General features: G+C 42.9%; 1 protein-coding gene across 2 annotated transcripts in view; it reads left to right on the top strand.

The window, feature by feature from the left end:
• Positions 1-7,588: 7,588 nt before the first annotated feature.
• srsf10b (serine and arginine rich splicing factor 10b) overlaps positions 7,589-23,407 on the top strand; it is a 21,039-nt gene continuing 5,220 nt past the window's right edge. For both annotated transcript variants that reach the window (XM_070898772.1, XM_070898771.1), the window contains exons 1-3: positions 7,589-7,714; positions 11,151-11,255; positions 19,355-19,458. In XM_070898772.1, coding sequence (XP_070754873.1) covers positions 7,650-7,714; positions 11,151-11,255; positions 19,355-19,458 — 274 coding nt within the window. In that variant the 5' untranslated portion in view covers positions 7,589-7,649. The remainder of the gene's footprint in view (positions 7,715-11,150; positions 11,256-19,354; positions 19,459-23,407) is intronic.

The following is a 23,407-nucleotide window of genomic DNA, read 5'->3' as shown; positions in this document are numbered from 1 at the left end:
GAGAAATAGATTCGAAGGATCATTTTAAAGGAGGAGCGCGCTGCGGAAAGATTGAGGGAGGCAATTTCAGAGCCTAGGGCTTAGGGTGAAGACCAATGGTGGGGCAAAGGAATTGGAAAAATGCAGAGTTCTTGGAGGGTTGGAGGACTGGAGAAGTTTACAGAGATAGGGAAGGGCGAGATCATGGAGGGATCTGAACACAAGGATGAGAATTTTATGAGGTGTTGGTGGACAGGAAGCCAATATAGGTCAGCAAGCACAGGGGTGATTGGTGAATGGGACTTTGTGCAAGTTACGATATGGACATCAGATTTTGAATGAGCTTAAATTTATGGAGGTGGGTGGAAGATGGGAGGCTGGCCAGGAGAGCATTGGATTAGTTGAGTCTGGAGGTAACAAAAGCATCAATGAGACTTTCAGCAGCAGATGGGCTGAAGCGGGGGCAGAGATGGGTGATATTATAGAGGTAGAAGTAGGAGGTCTTTGTGATGGAGAGAATATGGAGTCGGTAGCTCAGCTTCGGGTCAGATGGCACATCGAGATTCTGAACAGTCTGGTTCAGCCGAAGATAGTGGCCAAAGGAAAAGATGGAATTGGTGGCTAGGGAACAGAGTTTGAGGCGGGGGCCAATGGCTTTGGTCTGATAAAATACTTACCTAAAAGTAGTTATGTTAGATCTGTAAACCCTACTCAATTAAGCACTATACTCTGAGCTACATCATGGCAGGCGAGCCCCAGAAGGGCAGAGAAAACGCTTCATGGACACCCTCAAAGCCTCCTTGAAAAAATGTATCATCCCCACTGACTCCTGGGAATCCCTGGCCCAAGACCGCTCAAAGTGGAGGAGAAGCATCCGAGAAGGCGCCGAGCACCTCGAGTCTCTTCGCCGGGAGCACGCGGAAGCCAAGTACAAACAGCAGAAGGAGCGTATGACAAGCCAAGCCCCCCACCCACCCGTCCCTCCAACCACCGTCTGCCCCACCTGTGACAGAGATTGTAGATCCTGCATTGGTCTCATCAGTCACCTGAGAACTCGTTTTAGTGTGGAAGCAAGTCATCCTCGACTCTAGAGGAATGCCTAAGGGGAAGAGAAGGCAGGAGAGATTAAAATGACAAAAGAGATGATGGTGCAAGGCATAAGGGGGTGGTAAAGAGACAATAAAAGAAACAAAAGATGGGTCTAGAGGGGCTAAAAATGACAAAAGCAGAATCATGACCAGTAACTGGTGTCTGAAAAAATGGGAGCAGTGGTTATAAGCAGGCCTCCCATGCTGTGCCAGCACTCTGAAGTCAGAATAAAGAGACTAAGGTCACACTTACTCAAGTCGACACTACTCAGTCACATTGCTTTATTTGAGATATAACAATATGAAATTGTTTTAATTCACCATCTCACTCCCACTCTGACCTTGGCCTCCTACACCGTTCTAATGAAGCTCAACAGAAGCTTGAGGATCAGCACCTCATCTTTAGATTAGGCACTTTACAGCCTTCAGGATTCAACATTGAGTTCAACAATTTCAGATCACTAAGGCCATCTATTTTCACCTCTGTAACATCGCCCGACTCCGCCCTTGCCTCAGCTCATCTGCTGCTGAACCTCTCAACCGTGGCTTTGTTACCTCTCATCATCATAGACAGTCCCTCGGAATTGAGGAAGACTTGCTTCCACTCCCAAAGTGAGTTCTTTGATGGCTGAACAGTCCGATACGAGAGCCACAGACCCTGTTACATGTGGGACAGACATTCGTCGAGGGGTCGGTGGGGCTGGTTTGCCGCACGCTCCTTCCGTTGCCTGCGCTTGACCTCTTCACGTTCTTTGCGTTGAGACTTGAAGAGCTCAACACCCTCCCAGATGCACTTTCTCCACCTCGGACGGTCTGCGGCCAGGGTCTCCCAGGTGTCAGTGGTGATGTCGCACTTTACCAGGGAGGCTTTGAGGGTGTCCTTATAATGTTTCCGCTGCTGACCTTTGGCTCGTTTACCATGCGTATAAGGTGGCCAAGGTTAGTGGGAAAATAGAAAATTGGGAAAATTTTAAACGACAGCAAAGAATGATTAAGAAAGCAATAAAGAAAGGAAAGATAGATTACGAAAGTAAATCTGCGCAAAACATAAAAACAGATAGTAAAAGCTTTTACCGATTATATAAAACGGAAAAGAGTGACTAAAGTAAATGTTGGTCCCTTAGAAGATGAGAAGGGGGATTTAATAATGGGAAATGTGGAAATGGCTGAGACCTTAAACAATTATTTTGCTTCAGTCTTCACAGTGGAAGACACAAAAACCATGCCAAAAATTGCTGGTCACAGGAATGTGGGAAGGGAGGACCTTGAGACAATCACTATCACTAGGGGGGTAGTGCTGGACAGGCTAATGGGACTCAAGGTAGACAAGTCCCCTGGTCCTGATGAAATGCATCCCAGGGTATTAAAAGAGATGGCGGAAGTTATAGCAGATGCATTCGTTATAATCTACCAAAATTCTCTGGACTCTGGGGAGGTACCAGCGGATTGGAAAGCAGCTAATGTAACGCCTCTGTTTAAAAAAGGGAGCAGACAAAAGACAGCAACTATAGGCCAGTTAGTTTAACATCTGTAGTGGGGAAAATGCTTGAAGCTATCATTAAGGAAGAAATAGCGGGACATCTAGATAGGAATAGTGCAATCAAGCAGACGCAACATGGATTCATGAAGGGGAAATCATGTTTAACTAATTTGCTGGAATTCTTTGAGGATATAATGAGCATGGTGGATAGAGGTGTACCGATGGATGTGGTGTATTTAGATTTCCAAAAGGCATTCGAGAAGGTGCCACACAAAAGGTTACTGCAGAAGATAAAGATACGCGGAGTCAGAGGAAATGTATTAGCATGGATAGAGAATTGGCTGGCCAACAGAAAGCAGAGAGTTGGGATAAATGGGTCCTTTTCGGGTTGGAAATCGGTGGTTTGTGGTGTGCCACAGGGATCGGTGCTGGGACCACAACTGTTTACAATATACATGGATGACCTGGAAGAGGGGACAGTGTAGTGTAACAAAATTTGCAGATGACACAAAGATTAGTGGGAAAGCGGGTTGTGTAGAGGACACAGAGAGACTGCAAAGAGATTTAGATAGGTTAAGCAAATGGGCTAAGGTTTGGCAGATGGAATACAATGTCGGAAAGTGTGAGGTCATCCACCTTGGAAAAAAAAACAGTAAAAGGGAATATTATTTGAATGAGGAGAAATTACAACATGCTGCGGTGCAGAGGGACCTGTGGGTCCTTGTGCATGAAACTCTTTTAGGAGCAAACAAAAAACATTAAACCGTGCCCCCCGATCTGGGGGAAACACCAACATTTACAAGGCCCTTTTAAAAAAAATTGTTTTTTTTTTGGGCACAGAATCGAATTTATTTCTCCAAGTGCCCCCTATAAAAGGGGAGGGGGACACTAAAAGCACCGGCAATTAAAACAAATTAACTTAAAAACATAAAATCAAATTAAAATTTGGTTGCCGGGCGTGATGATGCACTCCAGTCCCTCCGGTGCCCACCTCTCGCGGAAGGCCGCGAGCGTACTGGTGGACACCGCGTGCTCCATCTCCAGGGACACCCTGGATCGGATGTAGGCGCGGAAGAGAGGCAGGCAGTCTGGCTGAACGACCCCCTCGACCGCCCGCTGCCTGGACCGGCTGATGGCACCCTTGGCCGTGCCCAGGAGCAGTCCTACGAGGAGGCCCTCGGACCTACCCGCTCCCCTCCGCACAGGGTGCCTGAAGATCAGGAGTGTGGGACTGAAGTGCAGCCAGAATTTCAGGAGCAGCCTCCTTGTGCATGAAACTCTTTTGAGTTTACCTGCAAAACATAAAAACATTAAACGGTGCCACCCGACCTGGGTGACACTCCAGACATTTACAAGGCCCTTTTTTTTTCCCCCCCTTTTTTTGTTTTTTTTTGTGGTTTTTTGTGTGTTTTTTTGTGTGTTTTTTTTTTGGCACTAAAATCACAATTTTCCCCAGTGCCCCCTATAAAAGGGAAGGGGGACACTAAAAGCACCGGCAATTAAAACAAACTAAACTTAAAAACGTAAAATCAAATTAAAATTTGGTTGCCGGGCATGATGATGCACTCCAGTCCCTCCGGTGCCCACCTCTCGCGGAAGGCCGCGAGCGTACCGGTGGACACCGCGTGCTCCATCTCCAAGGACACCCTGGACCGGATGTAAGAGCGGAAGAGAGGCAGGCAGTCAGGTTGAACGACCCCCTCGACCGCCCGCTGCCTGGACCGGCTGATGGCACCCTTGGCCGTGCCCAGGAGCAGTCCTACGAGGAGGCCCTCGGACCTACCCGCTCCCCTCCGCACAGGGTGCCTGAAGATCAGGAGTGTGGGACTGAAGTGCAGCCAGAATTTCAGGAGCAGCCTCCTTGTGCATGAAACTCTTTTTGGAGTTCACCTGCAAAACATAAAACATTAAACGGTGCCACCCGACCTGGGTGACACTCCAGACATTTACAAGGCCCTTTTTTTTTCCCCCCCTTTTTTTTTTGTTTTTTTTTTGTGTTTTTCTTTTTTTTTTTTTTTTTTGGGCACTAAAATCACAATTTTTCCCCAGTGCCCCCTATAAAAGGGAAGGGGACACTAAAAGCACCGGCAATTAAAACAAATTAACTTTAAAACGTAAAATCAAATTAAAATTTGGTTGCCGGGCGTGATGATGCACTCCAGTCCCTCCGGTGCCCACCTCTCGCGGAAGGCCGCGAGCGTACCGGTGGACACCGCGTGCTCCATCTCCAAGGACACCCTGGACCGGATGTAAGAGCGGAAGAGAGGCAGGCAGTCAGGTTGAACGACCCCCTCGACCGCCCGCTGCCTGGACCGGCTGATGGCACCCTTGGCCGTGCCCAGGAGCAGTCCTACGAGGAGGCCCTCGGACCTACCCGCTCCCCTCCGCACAGGGTGCCTGAAGATCAGGAGTGTGGGACTGAAGTGCAGCCAGAATTTCAGGAGCAGCCTCCTTGTGCATGAATCCCAAAAAAGTTAGTTTGCAGGTGCAGCAGGTAATCAAGAAGGCGAATGGAATGTTGGCCTTCATTGCGAGAGGGATGGAGTACAAAAGCAGGGAGGTCCTGCTGCAACTGTACAGGGTATTGGTGAGGCCGCACCTGGAGTACTGCGTGCAGTTTTGGTCACCTTACCTAAGGAAGGATATACTAGCTTTGGAGAGGGTACAGAGATGATTCACTAGGCTGATTCCGGAGATGAGGGGATTACCTTATGATGATAGATTGAGTAGACTGGGTCTTTACTCGTTGGAGTTCAGAAGGATGAGGGGTGATCTTATAGAAACATTTCAAATAATGAAAGGGATAGACAAGATAGAGGCAGAGAGGTTGTTTCCACTGGTCGGGGAGACTAGAACTAGGGGGCACAGCCTCAAAATACGGGGGAGCCAATTTAAAACCGAGTTGAGAAGGAATTTCTTCTCCCAGAGGGTTGTGAATCTGTGGAATTCTCTGCCCAGGGAAGTAGTTGAGGCTAGCTTATTGAATGTATTCAAATCACAGATAGATAGATTTTTAACCAATAATGGAATTAAGGGTTATGGGGAGCGGGCAGGTAAGTGGAGCTGAGTCCACGGCCAGATCAGCCATGATCTTGTTGAGTGGCGGAGCAGGCTCGAGGGGCTAAGTGGCCTACTCCTGTTCCTAATTCTTATGTTCCAGGAGCTCCACATAAAGCATTTGCTTTGGGAGTCTCGTATCTGGCATGTGAACTATGTGGCTTGCCCAGCGATGCTGATCGAGTGTGGTCAGTGCTTCAATGCTGGGGATGTTCGCCTGGACGAGGACACTGATGTTGGTGCGCCTGTCCTCCCAGGGGATTTGCAGGATCTAGCGGAGACATCGTTGGTGATATATCTCCAGCGACTTGAGGTGCCTTCTATACATCGTCCATGCCTCAGATCCATACAGGAGGGCAGGTATTACTACAGCCCTGTAGACCTTGAGCCTGGTTGTAGATTTGAGGGCCTGGTCTTCAAACACTCTTTTCCTCAGACATTACCTCTGGACACTATTCCAACGCACTCCTGGTTGGCCTTCCATGTTCTACCCTTTATAAACTTGAGGTCATCCAAAACTCTGCTGCCCGTGTCCTAACTCGCACCAAGTCCCGTTCACCTTTCACCCTGTGCTTGCTGACCTACATTGGCTCCCAGTTAAGCGTGCATCGATTTTAAAATTCTCATCCTTGTTTTCAAATCCCTCAAGGCTTCGCCCCTCCCTGTCTCGGTAATCTTTTCCAGCCCTACAACCCTCCATGATCTCTGCGCTCCTCCAATGCTGTTCTGTTTAGCATTCCTGATTTAAATCGCTCCACCATTGGCAGTCGTGCCTTCAGCTGGCTGGGCCCTGAGCTCTGGAATTCCCACCCTCAACCTCTCTGTCTATCTCCCCTCCTTTAAGAAGTTCCTTAAAACCTTATCCAATCTTTTGGTTATCTGCCCTAATATGTGGCGTGGTGTCAAATTTTGTTTGATAACACTCCTGTGAAGAATCTTGGGACGTTTCACTACATGGGTCACACACTCGCCTGAGGTTCAAGTCCCACTCCAGGGGCTGACACTCCAGTGCAGTGCTGAGGGGGTGCTGCACTGTCGGAGGTGCCGTCTTTCAGATGGGACGTTAAGCTGAGTCCTGTCTGCTCTCTCAGGTGGATGTAAAAGATCCCATGGCTCTATTTTGAAGAGCAGGGGAGTTATGTTCTGCCCAATCTTTATCCCACAACCAACATCACTGAAAAGACAGATTACCGGGGCATTATCACATTGCTGTGTGTGGGAGCTTGCTGTGCACACATTGGAGTGCCGCGTTTCCCACATTACAACAGGGACTACACGCAAAGACAAAAAAGTACTCCATTGGCTGTATAAAGTATAAAGCGCTCTGGGATGTTGTCGACTCGAGACGCTAAAAGTATTTTCTTTCCTTCATCGGGAGTGAACTGCTCCTGGGCACGGCCAAGGGTGCCATCAGCCGGTCCAGGCAGCGGGCGGTCGAGGGGGTCGTTCAACCTGACTGCCTGCCTCTCTTCCGCTCTTACATCCGGTCCAGGGTGTCCTTGGAGATGGAGCACGCGGTGTCCACCGGTACGCTCGCGGCCTTCCGCGAGAGGTGGGCACCGGAGGGACTGGAGTGCATCATCACGCCCGGCAACCAAATTTTAATTTGATTTTACGTTTTAAAGTTTAATTTGTTTTAATTGCCGGTGCTTTTAGTGTCCCCCTCCCCTTTTATAGGGGGCACCGGAGAAATTGTGATTTTAGTGCCCAAAAAAAAACCAAAAAAAAGAAAAACACAAAAAAAAGGGAAAAAAGGGCCTTGTAAATGTCTGGAGTGTCACCCAGGGCGGGTGGCACCGTTTAATGTTTTATGTTTATTTTCAGGTAAACTCAAAAGAGTTTCATCGGGAGTGAGCCGCTCAGTAAAATGGCGGCCGGGCCGCTCCTGTACCAAGATGGCGGGGCGGAGGAGCGCTGCGATTGGTCGGCGTGCCATTGTGACGCGCCTTCTCGCGGGCTGCAGGCGGTGCGCTTGCGCAGTTGTGGCTGTGTGGCTGCAGGCTGCATGTGCGCGCGCCATCTCTCCCTGCCTCCCGCCCGCCGCCATGTCACGGTACGCCCGTCCGCCCAACAGCTCGCTCTTCGTCAGGAATGTGGGCGACTGCACCAGGTGAGGACCGGCCCGGGGCCTGCCGATCGGGCCGGGGGTGTGTGGGGTGGGACAAAGCCGGGGCCTCGGGCTCCCCCTCGCCTCAGGCCCCTCTCTCTCCCTGGGAGCCGCTAACGCCGCAAAATGGAGGCCGCCGTCACCACGCGGGGCTTGTGCCTTTCCTGTCAATTTATAAATAATTGCTGCAGCTCAGGATAACTGAGAGAGAAAACCCCCTCCACCAGCCGGCCCTTTCCCGGGCCCCAATATCTTCTGTTAAATTCAGAGACTGGGGCAAGAAAGGCTGCTGGAGAACCCGCGCTTTTCTCAAACCTTCCCGGCTCCCTTTGTCGTGGCGAACGAGCAGTGGGGCAAAAAAAGTTGTCGAGACTTAAAAAAAAAAATCTAAATAAATATATACTTGCAAAAGAGAGTATTAGATTTTGATTTAAAAAGGCCTTACTGCAAAGCATTCCTTTGGAAGGTAGATGCAGAGAGTCCCGAAGGAATTTTATCTCGAGAGCATCTCATGCATTTCAAGTTGGCCTTTGTATTTCATCTTGTAATGTCTGCTTAAAATAGATTTTTGCCTTTTTAAAATATTTGGTTTAGATTTGAGTCTAGTACAATAAAGCACGTTCTTGATGTATGCTTTTAGAACCCATACACTATTTCTAAAGATAACTGGTTAAGGACATTAAATTGTGATTCAAAAACCTCTTGTGAATACTTGGATTGTGATGTTTTACAACATTCATACACTTTGAAAACAAGCAACCGTCTTAAGTTCACAGTTGCAAGGCATTTAACCTTTTTTTAGTGAAGTAAATTTAAGTCCGATTAAGAATAATCCTTGATTTTCTTCGAAATGTGCTGCAGTGATGTTTAGTAAATTTGCACAAGGTACCACAGCCCATGGGGAGGGAACAAATGCAATTTTGTATTTAAAAAGAAATTTTGGTTAACCATCTTGTTAAAGATGTATTCATTTGTTATTTAGACCTGGATCTAGTGTTCAACACCAATAAATTAGTTGGAGTTTTAGAAATGTCAGTGTTTAAATGAAACCCTGTGAACTAGCTTTAATGAATTGTCCTAAAAGAAAAGCATGTTATAAAATTTTGCATACCACAGAGCTTAAATTATCTAGATACATTTGGAACCTGAAGGTATGCACCTCGGAATTATTTGAGTAACAGAAATCATTTTTTTGTAAAAGCTTACAAGTTGGAAAAACATTTGAGATAGAATGGTTATAATTACCAGGAACTCTGCATAAGCTAAGTAATAATTACCAGTCACTGAGGTTGTATTGTTTTTACATCAATTTGTAACTATTATGCGTTTTAACTTGCCTTCAAATTAAAGTTCTCTGTAGCCCAGTGCTACCACTTTAATTGCAAAATAAAAATCCAAATAGGCTGGACATTTCCCATGCCCCTTGTGCTCCATGTAGTGTGGTTTTCTGTCCTGCTAATGCAGTTATTTTTCTAATTGAGGCTTTATATTTGCATAATATTACTCATCAGTTATGTCTGACCTGTTAAAGTATGTTTAACTTGGGTGTTGCCTGCTCTTTCCTGAATGGCTGTTCAGGTTGAAGTACATTAACAGGAGTATCGGTGGACTATTTAATTCTGTGGGGTCATCACAGTTGAGCCAGCCCTGTATTTAGTTGACGTATGCACATACATTCACCAGTTGGGTAGCTGTAGTTAGTGATTGGAGTGAAACCCTAGTCTGGAGCATGCCAATTATGTGCCTGATGTTGCCCTGCTGATATTTGGTGCCCCAATACAGATAAAAGATTTATCCTAAACCTTGTTTTTAAGTGCAGTACTGCACTTTGGTACATTTTCCCACTGAGTCATTGTGGGAGCCCTTTCAAATTTGATTTATTGTGGAGAAAAACAGCACACACACAAACTGAATTATAATATTTCAATATACATTTTCAGCTAGGAGTGACCACATGTAGATGGCTATTGAAATTTCATTAGTTAACGTGTTAATTCATTTTTTTGAATGTAGATGATTGAAGGAGAGTAAAGAAAAAAAAATTAAAATCTTCATGCACTAATGTTATCCTTAATCGACCCTACCTTTCCTTCATGATTGATTAAATAGTATCAAAACATTGATTAAATACGTGTTGTGTGCTAATCTTAAAAATGTACAAATGCTTTGTCAATATTTGAATTATTGTGCTGGGTGAAAATTAAGTTCAAATCAGAGTTGTCTGGTATGTTCATAGCACAAGTGCATTGTTAGCTTGAGTATTTATAATACGCACAAATAATAGATCCCATCTCCAAAGAGCCTTGATAATGAGTGGGGACAGTGCATCAACCTTGCAAATAAATGTTCAGTATAACCCAGCTAACGCATAGTTGTCAAATATTACTGCCAACCCTTTGTATCTCATTTATAATGAGTTTTTAAAATGCCAATTTAAAAAAAGTAACTGTTCTATATGGAGATGGGGATAGTTAGAAATTTTATTTATTTTTTTTGATTATACAGTGTCATTGCTTATTTTCTAATAAATTGAACTAAATTAGACAAATAAAGCTGTAACTAAATGAAAAAATTAATTCACTTGCATAACTATTTTTAAATGGTTCTTGTAAAATAAAAATTAGACACAGATCAATGGATGATTCAAACTTAGTCCAATTCAGGGGAATTTGATTTGAATTGGGCACAACTGGTGCTGGAAGCTACTTGGATGCATCAGAAATGGGAAATTGGTCAGGACGAGGATGGACGATGAGAAATGACCAGGAAAATAATATATATTTACACTTATAATAATTTGGGTTATAGCAATTAATCTTATCTAATTTGGTTCAATATAAAATCAAATCGATGCAAACATCAATGATACAAGATAGTAAACTGTGGACAGGCCTGACATTTCAGGAGGGAAAGCAAGAACTGAGTGGCTAGAAAACATGAACTGTGTGACCTTGCTTATTGATGTACTGGAGAGGAGATGTAGATTACATTGGGTGCATCTTTACATTTAATTCAATGAGGCACATTGAGCCAAATCTTTTGACTGAAAAATTGCACTGATTTTAGTCAGTATTAAGATGGAAATCAATTAAAAATTTTATGAAATAACAAAAATGATTGGGGGAGTTAGTAACATCTGAAAAACCCTATATCTATATGCAATTTATAAAAATCGAGGCAGCACTAAATAATTCCACTTTTTAAAATGGGATATGTCTGGTCTTTTTGGTCACCTGAATACCAGCAACTTTGACTGATCCTAGTCCTGCCATCCTGTAAACAGTTTACAAGTTGATTTGATGTTCAAAATCTTTATAGACGGTGATAGAATCTCCTTTTCAGATGGTTTAATGTCGATTTGAGTTTTTGGACTCTTCAGCACATGCACAGTGGGCAATTCGTATTACAAATCACCTGTATCGTTTTTATGGTACTTTAGGCCTGAGGATTTACGGCGTGAGTTTGGTCGCTATGGCCCAATAGTAGATGTTTACGTTCCCCTTGACTTCTACACTCGACGTCCAAGAGGATTTGCATATATACAATATCCTTTCTTCAGCAGTTCTCCTAAACAAGTGAAGCAGAGATACTAAAGGTCTTTTCACAGTTTGATGCATTTGAATGTCGCATTCATTCTGGTTCTATAAAGCTCTATTCCTTTGGAAATTGCTGGTTGTTGGGGGGGCGGGGATGGTTATATTTAAGAGATAATGCCGGGGGGATGTGTACATTGCTATATACAGTCCCCCCCGCTTGTAGCGGATGCGTTCGTGTAAATGATATTTGCAGCTCTACGCGATGGCTGGTATTATGGATATAAAAATCCTGAGTGACCAATCTTAATTAACGCTCATCACAGGAGATAAAAAAAATGGCATTGAGGTTTTTATTGGCAATAATCTGACACATTCTGTACATTCGGTCAATTTCATAGAAACATTGATAGTGCAACACGAGCAACTATCCACTCCAATCCAATTTGCTGCGCGTGTATTACACGGGCAAGTGGTTTGGTCCAGGATTGCTCCCAGTTCTATAGCCCCATCAGCCCTCAGCACGTCTGTTCTTTGGCCAACGACTGCACAGATCAAATAGTCAGATCAGGTTTTTACCTTGATCCTAAATTACTTCGTCTAGAGAAATTGACTCCAAAACAAGTGGAAACCAGGAGACTAGTTAAATTTCAGTCCTGTAATTCACAGACTCCACCTAATTTAATTTGATGTGAGTTTAATTGAAATAAAGTTCCAGTGTTAAACAAAATATAACAATCCATTAAATTAAGAGACTCTTAATACAGTTGTTTCTGCCCAAAATAAATGGAGCACTTAAGATTGACATTGATGCAAATAGATAATGGTTATCGCTTTTTGGACGATATAAGCGCATGCCCATTTTAGGGCATTTTAAGTGGTGGGGACTGTGCAGTAGTCTTGGCATATGTAAAAAATGAAGAGCATGGAGTCTTGCCAGTTTTAGTGACAATTTCTGGTAAACTTGCAAGCTTTTTGAGAATAACCCGATTATAGTTCCTGTTGAAATTTGGAGTAATTCCAGTTTTGAAATAAGGGGAATGAAGCAGTATTGGGGCTAATGCTCACAAAGACTGTTAGTGTATGAATACTGGCAGAAAACTTGCTTAGCTGGGTAGCACACACTTGTAGCAATGTAATATAATACCAGCTGCTTAGAAATTAGGTTAGCTGCTGTACCCCAGCAACAGGGTAAATTTTCCATGTCCTGTTTTCCAGAGACTGGTTAGCCTGAAACTTAATTAATTACACATGGAGAAAGTTTACACACACACTAGTTTGATATTCCAATGTCATCAATGCATTTAATTATAAAAGGGAAACATTTAATAATGTACATTTGCATCCTTTTGCATGTTTTTTCCAATCACCCAGTGTCTTTTTTGCAACTAAATAATTGGTGTTAATGTTTGTTGAGTGGGGCATACATAACAATATAGAGATTATTTAGTTTTTTTTTTAAAAGTAAGTTTTTATAAAGATGGATAAAACATCTTGCTTGGCTCTGTTACCACCGTGCTTCAATGTACAAACAAGAGGCCATGTGCTAAGTGGTGACCATTCAAGTTTTAAATGTTTTGGTTGCTTGATCAAAGTTTTAATGTACGTTGCAGTTTTGTACCCTTTTAACAAAAAAAAGTCAAATTAATGGTCTGAATCTCAGCATCATTTGAATTTCATCTGGTCATATCTTGCTTTTAAAATTCATGGTATTGTAGCAGTAGCTTGACTAAATGTTTAAAATATCCAGCATTAAATGTGCAGCGATGCTACATTTGTTCACTTGCAGCCCATAATTGTTGTTAGCAACTAGAATTTACACATTTTGTCGGCATGAAAGTTGCTTAATAGAAATCCTATGTTAGCAGCAAAGAAAAAAAGTACGTTGAATTTCCTCACATTAACAATGTGTTGAAGTACTACAGATCCAAAAGCATGAACTCATACATTTGGAAAAGTGCACCAAAGTAAGCTTGCCCAATTCCCTATGGTCAACATTTGGGAAGACCCAGTAAAATATTGCTGGGGTTAGCAAATGCAACCAATATTTTCTTTTTCTTGTTTCCATTAGGATTCTGGGAGACTGGTTCCTTGCGTTCATGCTATGGTACTAAATTACCTCTTCCTTTTCTTGGTGGCAGATTTGTTGACGCAAGCATTTGTGGGTTTGATAAGTCAGCTGCCAGGAAATGGGTGCTGGATTTAGTAGTGTAAATATCAGAAATTGGCACGTGGATGCTGAAATCTGAAAAGCAGATGTACTTTTCTGGCCATGCAAGAAAACACAACGAGCATCTATGTGCCCTGTATAGGTTGAGCGTCTGAAATTTGCAATGTTCCAGAACCCGGACATCGGGCCGATCCGTGGCGAGGTCATCTGGAAAATATTCTGAAATCCAGACATTTTTTAAAAACGGCGATAGTGGTATTTTTCCCCCAAAATACAACTAATCACTCCACTGCAAGTTGGGTCTAGGGAGGGGGAAAACAGCACAAAATAAATTCACACAACATTCACAAAATCCTTATCTGCTAAATGGCTGAAAAAATAATTAAAATATAAAAACTTTTAACGCCTTTTTTGCAGGTCTTCAACGCAGGTTTTTCCTGACCTGCAGCTAATGCTGCCAAACCCGGAACCGTCGATATCCCTCCCCCCCCCCCCCCCAGGATTTCGGACGCTCCACCTCTACTAGCTAATGTATTAAAACCCTGATTGATTTCAAGGTCCTAACAGTATTTAACCTGAAGGTGGCACTGTTCACTTAATGCTGTGTCACCAATTGATTAGAAAGGATTGGATCTAGCATCACATGACAGCTGGCAAGTGTATACATAGGAATTAACAACCTTTCGCCTCTTGAGGGAAAATTGCACATCTATTACTGAACCAGTATATAGGTTGGTTAAATTGTAGTCTTTTCATTGATTTGACATAAACTTGTCAAATCAGTGCAAAATCTGCAGGATGTCAGTGAATTTGCCCAATTAGCTTTAATAGAAGCTTTGAGGAGTTCATCTGTCAATTGGCCACTGCTGCTTGGCTGGTTATGTGCATGCGTGCAGCATTCTCCTAGTATTTAGAAATTAATATTTTTAGAATGTGGGGGTGGAAGAATCTGTGCTCTCTGAACATTTAAATTGAGGTCAAGGTCCAGGAAATCCTGGAGCACTTAGAATCCAGGGTTGCCACTCTACTTAATTGACCCAGTAACGATGAAACATTGGCGATCTATGTCCAGATGGTGGAGGTGCTGGCAAAGAACCTGTGGTGAGTTTGTAAAGTGGATTCTGTAGAACGTGCACACTGCAGCCAGTGGTGAAGAGGATGAATGTTTAGGCTGGTCAGTGACGTGCCAATCAAGCGAACTGTTTTGTCTTGGATGATGTCTAGCTTCTTCATTGTTGCAGCTGTACCCAGGCAAGTGGAGAGTATTGCATCGCACTCACTCATTCCTTGTAGATGGTGGAAAGGCTTTGGGGAGTCAGGAGGTGAGCTACTTGCTGCTGAATACCTAGGAGCTGCAGCATTTATGTGACTGATGCAGTTCGGCTTCTGGTCCATGGTGATCCCTAGGATTTTAGTGGGGGATCTGGGGATTGTAATGCTATTGGTTAGGTTCAGTGCCTGGCACATATGTGGTGCAAATGTAACTTGCCGCTTAGCCCAAACCTTGCTGTTGTCTTAAGTCTTGCTGCATTTGGGCATGGGCTGCTGTACTATGAGGCATTGCAAATGGAGCTGAACACTGCAATCATCAGCAAAGAGCCCTACTTCTGACCACATGGTTGTTGATGTAACAGCTCAAGGTAGTTGGAGCTAAGATACAACCCTAAGGAACTCTTGCAGTGATGGCCTGGGGCTGAGATGATTGGCTTCCAGCAACTATAAACATCATCTTTGTGCCACATATGACACTAGCTCCCATTGACTTAAATTTTACTAGGGCTCCTTGGTGCCACACTTACCCGAATGTTGCCTTGATGTCAAATTGGAATTCAGCTTGTGTCCATCTTTGGACCAAGGCTGTACTGAGGTCGAGAGCTGAGTGGCCCTGGTGGAATTCAAACTGAGCATTTGTGAGCAGGCTATTGGTTAGTAATTGCGGCTTGATAGTGCAGTTGATGACTCCTTCCATCACTTTTCAGATGATTGGCATTTGGTTGGTTGGGCATTAATTGGCTAGATTGGACTTGGCCTGCTTTTTGTGGACAGGATATAGCTGGGTATTTTCCACATCATTGGTAGATGCCAGTGTTGTACTGGAATGGCTTGGCTAGGGGGGGTAGCTAGTTCTGGAGCTTAGGTCTTCTGCACAACAGCTGGGATGTTGCCAGGCTCTGTAGCCATTGTTGTGTCCAGTTTAAAGAATGGTTTCCTGTTGGCAGGGCAAGTAATCCCTTTTGAGGCAATTAGGTAACCAAAATTCAAGTCACCAAATCTCAGGAGGCAACAGAATAATGGTCTGCAACAGTTTTATTTCCTTTTGGCACCTTTTAGTGAAGGTATTTTGCATTCTTTGTCAATCCTGTTGTAAGACTTAAAAGGGTTTGGGATCTAATTCTGAAGTTAGTTGTGGCCGACCAAAGAATGCATTAGGCTGCAGCCACTGGTACAGTAATTACAGCCGTTTGCACTGCCTGACTGAAACTTCAGTTCTACTGCCCAGGAGAGAACTCTGCATATAATCCTTTATTCGTTGTGCACCAATAGTAAATACCTGCGCTCCCCATGACACGTGTTACATGCATTTGTCTACTGTTTTATATTAATGGTTATATTGACTTGAAACTGAACTTTCTGGGTTAAAGAAATTCTTGAGCTCCTGTATCCCACATATCTTTGGATTAAACAGTGATTTATTTTTTAATTGGAAGAACTTTTTAGAATAAACTGGTGCAAATGTACAGATCGACATGAGTAATTTTTCCCCACAGAAATTCATACCCCTACTATACATTTGTCAGAATTATAGGCTAAGTGCTGTATGAACAATTCATTTTGACTTAAAAATAATCAAAATCTGAGTAAGATTTAAACTAATTTAAAGCTTGGCTTTAATTCTAAGTCATTTAAAAAGCAGCAACGTTTTGAACATGCTGCCCGATCATGTTTTCATGCCCACAAGTATTTGTGTGCAGCAGATGGAGATTGATTAGCTACAAATGTAAAATAGGCGATGCAGACTCCCTTTTCTCTAACTATATGCAGGTACTCTTAATTCCAATTATGAAAATTCAGTTTTTATCACTAAATTCCCACTTTTTGTTTTATTTATATTCAGATTATTAAATAATTTGATTTTTTTTTTAAACAGAAAAACTGCAATAGTTGTTCGAGGAATCTAAAATTGAACTGCTGCATATTTCTCTTTGGGGACTTATATTGTGATGAAGATTGGCGGTTAAAGGTTGCACACAATATATCTTAAATTCAAATTAAACTTTTCAGCAATTTCTTACTGGTGTGATTTTAAATTAGAAGTTCTGATCCTGTGCAGTCCACACAAATTTAAGTCAATTAAGTTATTTTGGTTTTCTATCTCCACACACTTCATTCCTATGAACTGAATACTTATTTTTGAAAATTTGAGCAAATGCTCTGCTTCCTCCTTCCCCTAAATTGTATCTAATTTACCCACGTTCTTTTTAAAGCCCAACGACAATCAAAATGTAAAGATACCTGAATATTTGTCCAAGAAAGGCTATTGTAGCAATGTAATTGAGAAAATGCAGGTCCCATGTGCAACAGAACTTCAGGTCAGTGACCAGAAGGTCATCTGATCCTTTAACAAATCATTTTCATTTTTAGTAAAGGTTTTATGGCCTGGCTGTTGAAACTTAAATTGAAGTGAGAACTCCAGATTCTGATGTTGAGTAAAAATGTTGTACCTTTTTTATATGAAAACTGAAAGTTGAATTTTAATATTATCGAGGAAGTAACTTAGAATTGTATGCCCGGTTACATAACTGAACATGGATTGTGTGGTAAGTATTGTTGGGTTAGCCACCAAAGTACCGCCAATTAAATGTTCATTTTTAGTGTTCATTTGATATAACTTGGGTATTGAAATAACACAAATTCACTTTAAAGTTAGTGTGCTCTGAATTAATATTCCTGCTAACATGAATACATTTTAGCAGGACTAGGAAGCTTACTGAATAAACGAGAAGTGCCAATATGTTTATATATAATGTAAATAATCAAACTGCACTGATCTGTGCAGCTAATGTGCTACTGGGTGAGATGCAGGGAACTGCTGGTTCTCAGTTCATGTAGTGCACCCCAATGTTGCCTTTCTAACATTTTTCTCTTTGTATTCTGTAAGGTATATATATTTTATCTAACCAGAAGTTCAGATAAGTAATAGAAAATGTGACGGATAACTTTTAGCTGTTTGTAAAATTTACTTGCTGGTGTCTTTTTTGGCTAATTTTGGTGGTAGTCAAAAAAGTGATTTCAAACCCTGCATGTTTGTCTTTTTATACCCATCCCCTGACATAACTTTTTTGTTGTTGTTGCCTCAGAAAATATAAAGCAATCCGCTGTAACTGGCGAACCCACAAAGAAAGTATCAAAGAGCCTATTAGATAGAATCCAAGCATAAGACAAGCAGACAAGCCAAAGACCTCTTAAGGATCAGGCTTGAAGAAAAGAGAGGGAGGGTGAAAAAGATTAAAGCTTGAAGAGGGAAAAAGTCAAGGCTTCGATTTGTCTGCAATTGGAAAAAAGGTTGTTTTGTCAAAGTCAAAGCCAAGTGTCTTATTTGGGCCAGCGCCTCATGTCAAGTCCTTCTGGCAAGCACTTAAAGAGTTAAAGGTCAAGCTGGCGGTGCAAGGTCAAGTTTACAGCCAAATTTAAGGTAACCAGCAAAGTCCTGATATTGTATCCTACTGTAGTGAAAACAGTTCATTCGCTCTTTAAATACGTGTTTTTAACTGTGATTTTACAAACTTAAGTGATCCTTGTGTAATACAATTCTGTATTAAAACGTTTAACTGGTAAATCTTAGTCTCAGTGCTGCAGATAAATTCATTTTTTCCGTTCTTTTTAAAAATTGGTTTTATGTTTGGAATATTTTCAGGACCTTTTTCTTTTCCAGCTATGTTGACCTGACAGGAGACTGACAAGTGTGAAATAGATAACACAAAAAAGGGTTAGAATGCTCTTGCAATTGATTCTACTTATTTTCCGTCATTGTCACTTCTCAAGATAATGCCTGTCAGTCGATCCCTTTCTTTTTTTAAAAAAGAAAGTCCCATATTTGAATTCCTGTATGATCTCAATTACTTTCATTCAAGTTCCATTTCTTACAAGCTACTTTGCTACTCCTAAATTAGTTTGGTGCTGCAGACTTACACTTGCAGGCACTGCAAGAAGGCATCTTATTTTAGTGAATGAAAGCAGGACTTGACATTCATTATTGGATGCCTGTATGTTGTGGGAAGGCACTTGCCCAATGAGCAGGCCTTTTTTTTGTGTCCTTGTGACTACTATTGTGGCACATCCATCGTGTTTCTCTCTAAGGTAAAATACATCCTACTGGAGTGAAACACTTAATGTCATTTGGTGTTTTTGACCAGTGATGTGACATTAGTTATTTATAGTCCACTATATTCATATTTGCAAGTTACTACTGAATTTAGTTTGCAGCATTTTGCTAAATGATTTATTAATGAATGAAGGCAGAATTTAAAAACGGACCAGATATAATTTTATAGATCTACTAATTTCATGTGGTGATGGGGTAGCTACGACCCAACGGTATTTTGCATTAGGATTTAATATTGTAGATTATTTTCCTTGTTGCTGTTCTGCTTTGATTTTATCTTTTTAGAAATAAATTCACGTAGAAAATTTGAAGGAATACCTCTTATTTATTACATTTTATTCTTTGTAAAATGAGTAAACTTGTAGCATATCAATTTTTGTTATAAGAAGTAAACGGCAGGACAATGTACTTTTGGCATCTTGTGCAATTTAATATAAATATAAGAACAAATTTTCTAAGTTTTGGCAAAGCAATGTTGTGGCTGAAAATATGTATTGAAGATTGTAGGATTTGTTCGAAACCTGTGAAAGTGAAAAGCCCCCTTAACAGCTTAGCATGTTTGAAGATGTTCGTGATGCAGAAGATGCGCTCCACAACCTGGACCGGAAATGGGTGTGCGGCCGTCAAATTGAGATCCAGTTTGCTCAGGGCGATCGAAAAAGTAAGTGCCATCAATTTAAACTCTGAACAAATATTTTGTATCAGTCTTTACGGTAGGGGACATCAACTATATTCCAACAGTGGATAGTCAAGGGGCTACGGGGAGGGACTTAACACAATCACTAAGGAGGTGGTACTCAGTAAGATAATGGAACTAAGGGCAGATAAATCACGTGGGCCTGATGGCTTGCATCCTAGGGACTTGAGAAGTAGCGGCAGAGATAGTGGATGCATTGGTTGTAATTTACCAAAATTCCCTGGATTCTGGGGAGGTCCCAGCAGATTGAAAAACTGCAAATGTAACACCCCTATTTAAAAAAGGAGGCAGACAAAAAGCAGGAAACCTATAAACCAGTTAGCCTAACATCTGTGGTTGGGAAGATGTTGGAGTCCATTATTAAAGAAACAGTAGCAGGACATTTGGAAAAGCATAATTCGGTCAGGCAGAGTCAGCATGTATTTATGAAGGGGAAGTTATGTTTTACAAATTTGCTAGAATTCTTTGAGGATGTAACAAACAGGGTGGATAAAGGGGAACCAGTGGATGTGGTATATTTGGTCTTCGAGAAGGCATTTGACAAGGTGCCACATAAAGGTTACTGCACAAGATAAAAGTTCACGGGGTTGGGGATAATATATTAGAATGGATAGAGGATTGGCTAACTAACAGAAAACGGAGAGTAGGGATAAATGATTCATTCTCGGGTTGGCAATCAGTAACCAGTGGGGTGCCCCAGGGATCAGTACTGGGACCCCAACTATTTACAATCTATATTAACGACTTGGTGAAGGGACTGAGTGTAACGTAGCCAAGTTTGCTGACAATACAAAGATGGGAGGAAAAGCAATGTGTGAGGAGGACATAAAAAAATCTGCAAAAGGACATAGACAGGCTTAGTGAGTAGGCAAAAATTTGGCGGATGATGTATAATGTTGGAAAGTGAGGTCATGCACTTTGGCAGAAAAAAAATCAAAGAGCAAGTTATTATTTAAACGGAGAAAGATTGCAAAGTATTGCAGTACAGTGGGACCTGGGGATACTTGTGCATGAAACACAAAAGGATAGTATGCAGGTACAGCAAGTGATCAGGAAGGCCAATGGAATCTTGGTTTTTATTGCAAAGGGGATGGAGTATAAAAGCAGGGAAGTCTTGCTATAGCTATATAAGGTATTGGTGAGGCCACACCTGGAATAATGCTTGCAGTTTTTGGTTTCCATATTTACGAAAGGATATACTTGCTTTGGAGGCAGTTCAGAGAAGGTTCACAAAGTTGATTCCGGAGATGAGGGGGTTGACTTATGAGGAAAGGTTGAGTAGGTTGGGCCTCTACTCATTGGAATTCAGAAGAATGAGAGGTGATCGTATCGAAACTTATAAGATTATGAGGGGACTTGACAGGGTGGACGCAGAGAGGATGTTTCCATTGATGGGGAAGACTAGAACTAGAGAGCATGATCTTAGAATAAGGGGCCGCCCATTTAAAATTGAGATGAGGCGAAATTTCTTCTGAGGGTTGTGGATCTGGAATTCACTGCCTCAGAAAGCTGTGGAAGCTGGGACATTGAATAAATTTAAGACAGAAATAGACAGTTTCTTAAACGATAAGGGGTTATGGAGAGCGGGTAGGGAAGTGGACCCGAGTCCATGATCGGATCAGCCATGATCATATTAAATGGCGGAGCAAGCTCGAGGGGCCGTATGGTGTACTCCTCCTATTTCTTATGTTATGTTCTAAGTGAAACTTTGCAATCGTGGAAATAAGTCTGTCTTGCATGCTACCAATTGAACAAGTACTTTGGTTCGGTATTCACTAAGGAGGACACAAACAACCTTCCGGATATAAAAGGGGTCATAGGGTCTAGTAAGGAGGAGGAACTGAGGGAAATATTTATTAGTCGGGAAATTGTGTTGGGGAAATTGATGGGATTGAAGGCCGATAAATCCCCAGGGCCTGATGGACTGCATCCCAGAGTACTTAAGGAGGTGGCCTTAGAAATAACGGATGCATTGACAGTCATTTTCCAACATTCCATTGACTCTGGATCAGTTCCTATCGAGTGGAGGGTGGCCAATGTAACCCCACTTTTAAAAAAAAAAAAAAGGAGGGAGAGAGAAAACAGGGAATTATAGACCGGTCAGCCTGACCTCAGTAGTGGGTAAAATGATGGAATCAATTATTAAGGATGTCATCGCAGCGCATTTGGAAAATGGTGACATGATAGGTCCAAGTCAGCATGGATTTGTGAAAGGGAAATCATGCTTGACAAATCTTCTGGAATTTTTTGAGGATGTTTCCAGTAGAATGGACAAGGGAGAACCAGTTGATGTGGTATATTTGGACTTTCAGAGGCTTTCGACAAGGTCCCACACAAGAGATTAATGTGCAAAGTTAAAGCACATGGGATTGGGGGTAGTGTGCTGATGTGGATTGAGAACTGGTTGTCAGACAGGAAGCAAAGAGTAGGAGTAAATGGGTACTTTTCAGAATGGCAGGCAGTGACTAGTGGGGTGCCGCAAGGTTCTGTGCTGGGGCCCCAGCTGTTTACATTGTACATTAATGATTTAGACGAGGGGATTAAATGTAGTATCTCCAAATTTGCGGATGACACTAAGTTGGGTGGCAGTGTGAGCTGCGAGGAGGATGCTATGAGGCTGCAGTGACTTGGATAGGTTAGGTGAGTGGGCAAATGCATGGCAAATGAAGTATAATGTGGATAAATGTGAGGTTATCCACTTTGGTGGTAAAAACAGAGAGACAGACTATTATCTGAATGGTGACAGATTAGGAAAAGGGGAGTTGCAACGAGACCTGGGTGTCATGGTACATCAGTCACTGAAGGTTGGCATGCAGGTACAGCAGGCGGTTAAGAAAGCAAATGGCATGTTGGCCTTCATAGCGAGGGGATTTGAGTACAGGGGCGGGGAGGTGTTGCTACAGTTGTACAGGGCATTGGTGAGGCCACACCTGGAGTATTGTGTACAGTTTTGGTCTCCTAACTTGAGGAAGGACATTCTTGCTATTGAGGGAGTGCAGCGAAGATTCACCAGACTGATTCCCGGGATGGTGGGACTGACCTATCAAGAAAAACTGGATCAACTGGGCTTGTATTCACTGGAGTTCAGAAGAATGAGAGGGGACCTCATAGAAACGTTTAAAATTCTGACGGGTTTAGACAGGTTCGATGCAGGAAGAATGTTCCCAATGTTGTGCAAGTCCAGAACCAGGGGTCACAGTCTAAGGATAAGGGGTAAGCCATTTAGGACCGAGCTGAGGAGAAACTTCTTCACCCAGAGAGTGGTGAACCTGTGGAATTCTCTACCACAGAAAGTAGTTGAGGCCAATTCACTAAATATATTCAAAAGGGAGTTAGATGAAGTCCTTACTACTCGGGGGATTAAGGGGTATGGCGAAAAAGCAGGAAGTGGGTACTGAAGTTACATGTTCAGCCATGAACTCATTGAATGGCGGTGCAGGCTAGAGGGCTGAATGGCCTACTCCTGCACCTATTTTCTATGGGCCCAAGTTTCCACAAGAAAAAAAACGGGTGCCCCTCCGAGCTGGTTTTTCGCGCCTAAAACGGCACCTAAAAATATCCTCGGTATTCTCCACCTACTTACAGGTCCTGTGGCACTTGGCGCAGCCAGCACGAGCTGTGGGGGGGCGGAGCCAGGCCCCGGCGCTGAAAACAGTGCCGGGACCTCTGCACTGCGCGCTACAGTTGGCACGCAAGTGCAGTAGCTCCAGGCGCCGAACTGTGTGGGAGGGGCCCGAAGCACGCAGCCCCTAGCCCTGGCTGAATGGCCTCACTGGGGCTGCGTGAATGAGTCTCCTCCCACGGCCAGCTCCTGCTCCCCCGCCAAGACCGACACCCGCTCCTCGCCGACCCGACCCGACACCCGCTTCCCCCCCGCCGACCAGACCCGACCCGACACCAGCTTCTCCCCCCC

The sequence above is a fragment of the Pristiophorus japonicus genome, chromosome 14 (assembly GCF_044704955.1).
Source record: "Pristiophorus japonicus isolate sPriJap1 chromosome 14, sPriJap1.hap1, whole genome shotgun sequence".
In the NCBI taxonomy this organism is placed as follows: Eukaryota; Metazoa; Chordata; class Chondrichthyes; family Pristiophoridae; genus Pristiophorus; species Pristiophorus japonicus.
The sequence above is the reverse complement of the archived record's forward strand: the minus strand, read 5'-3'. Positions and strand labels throughout refer to the sequence as shown.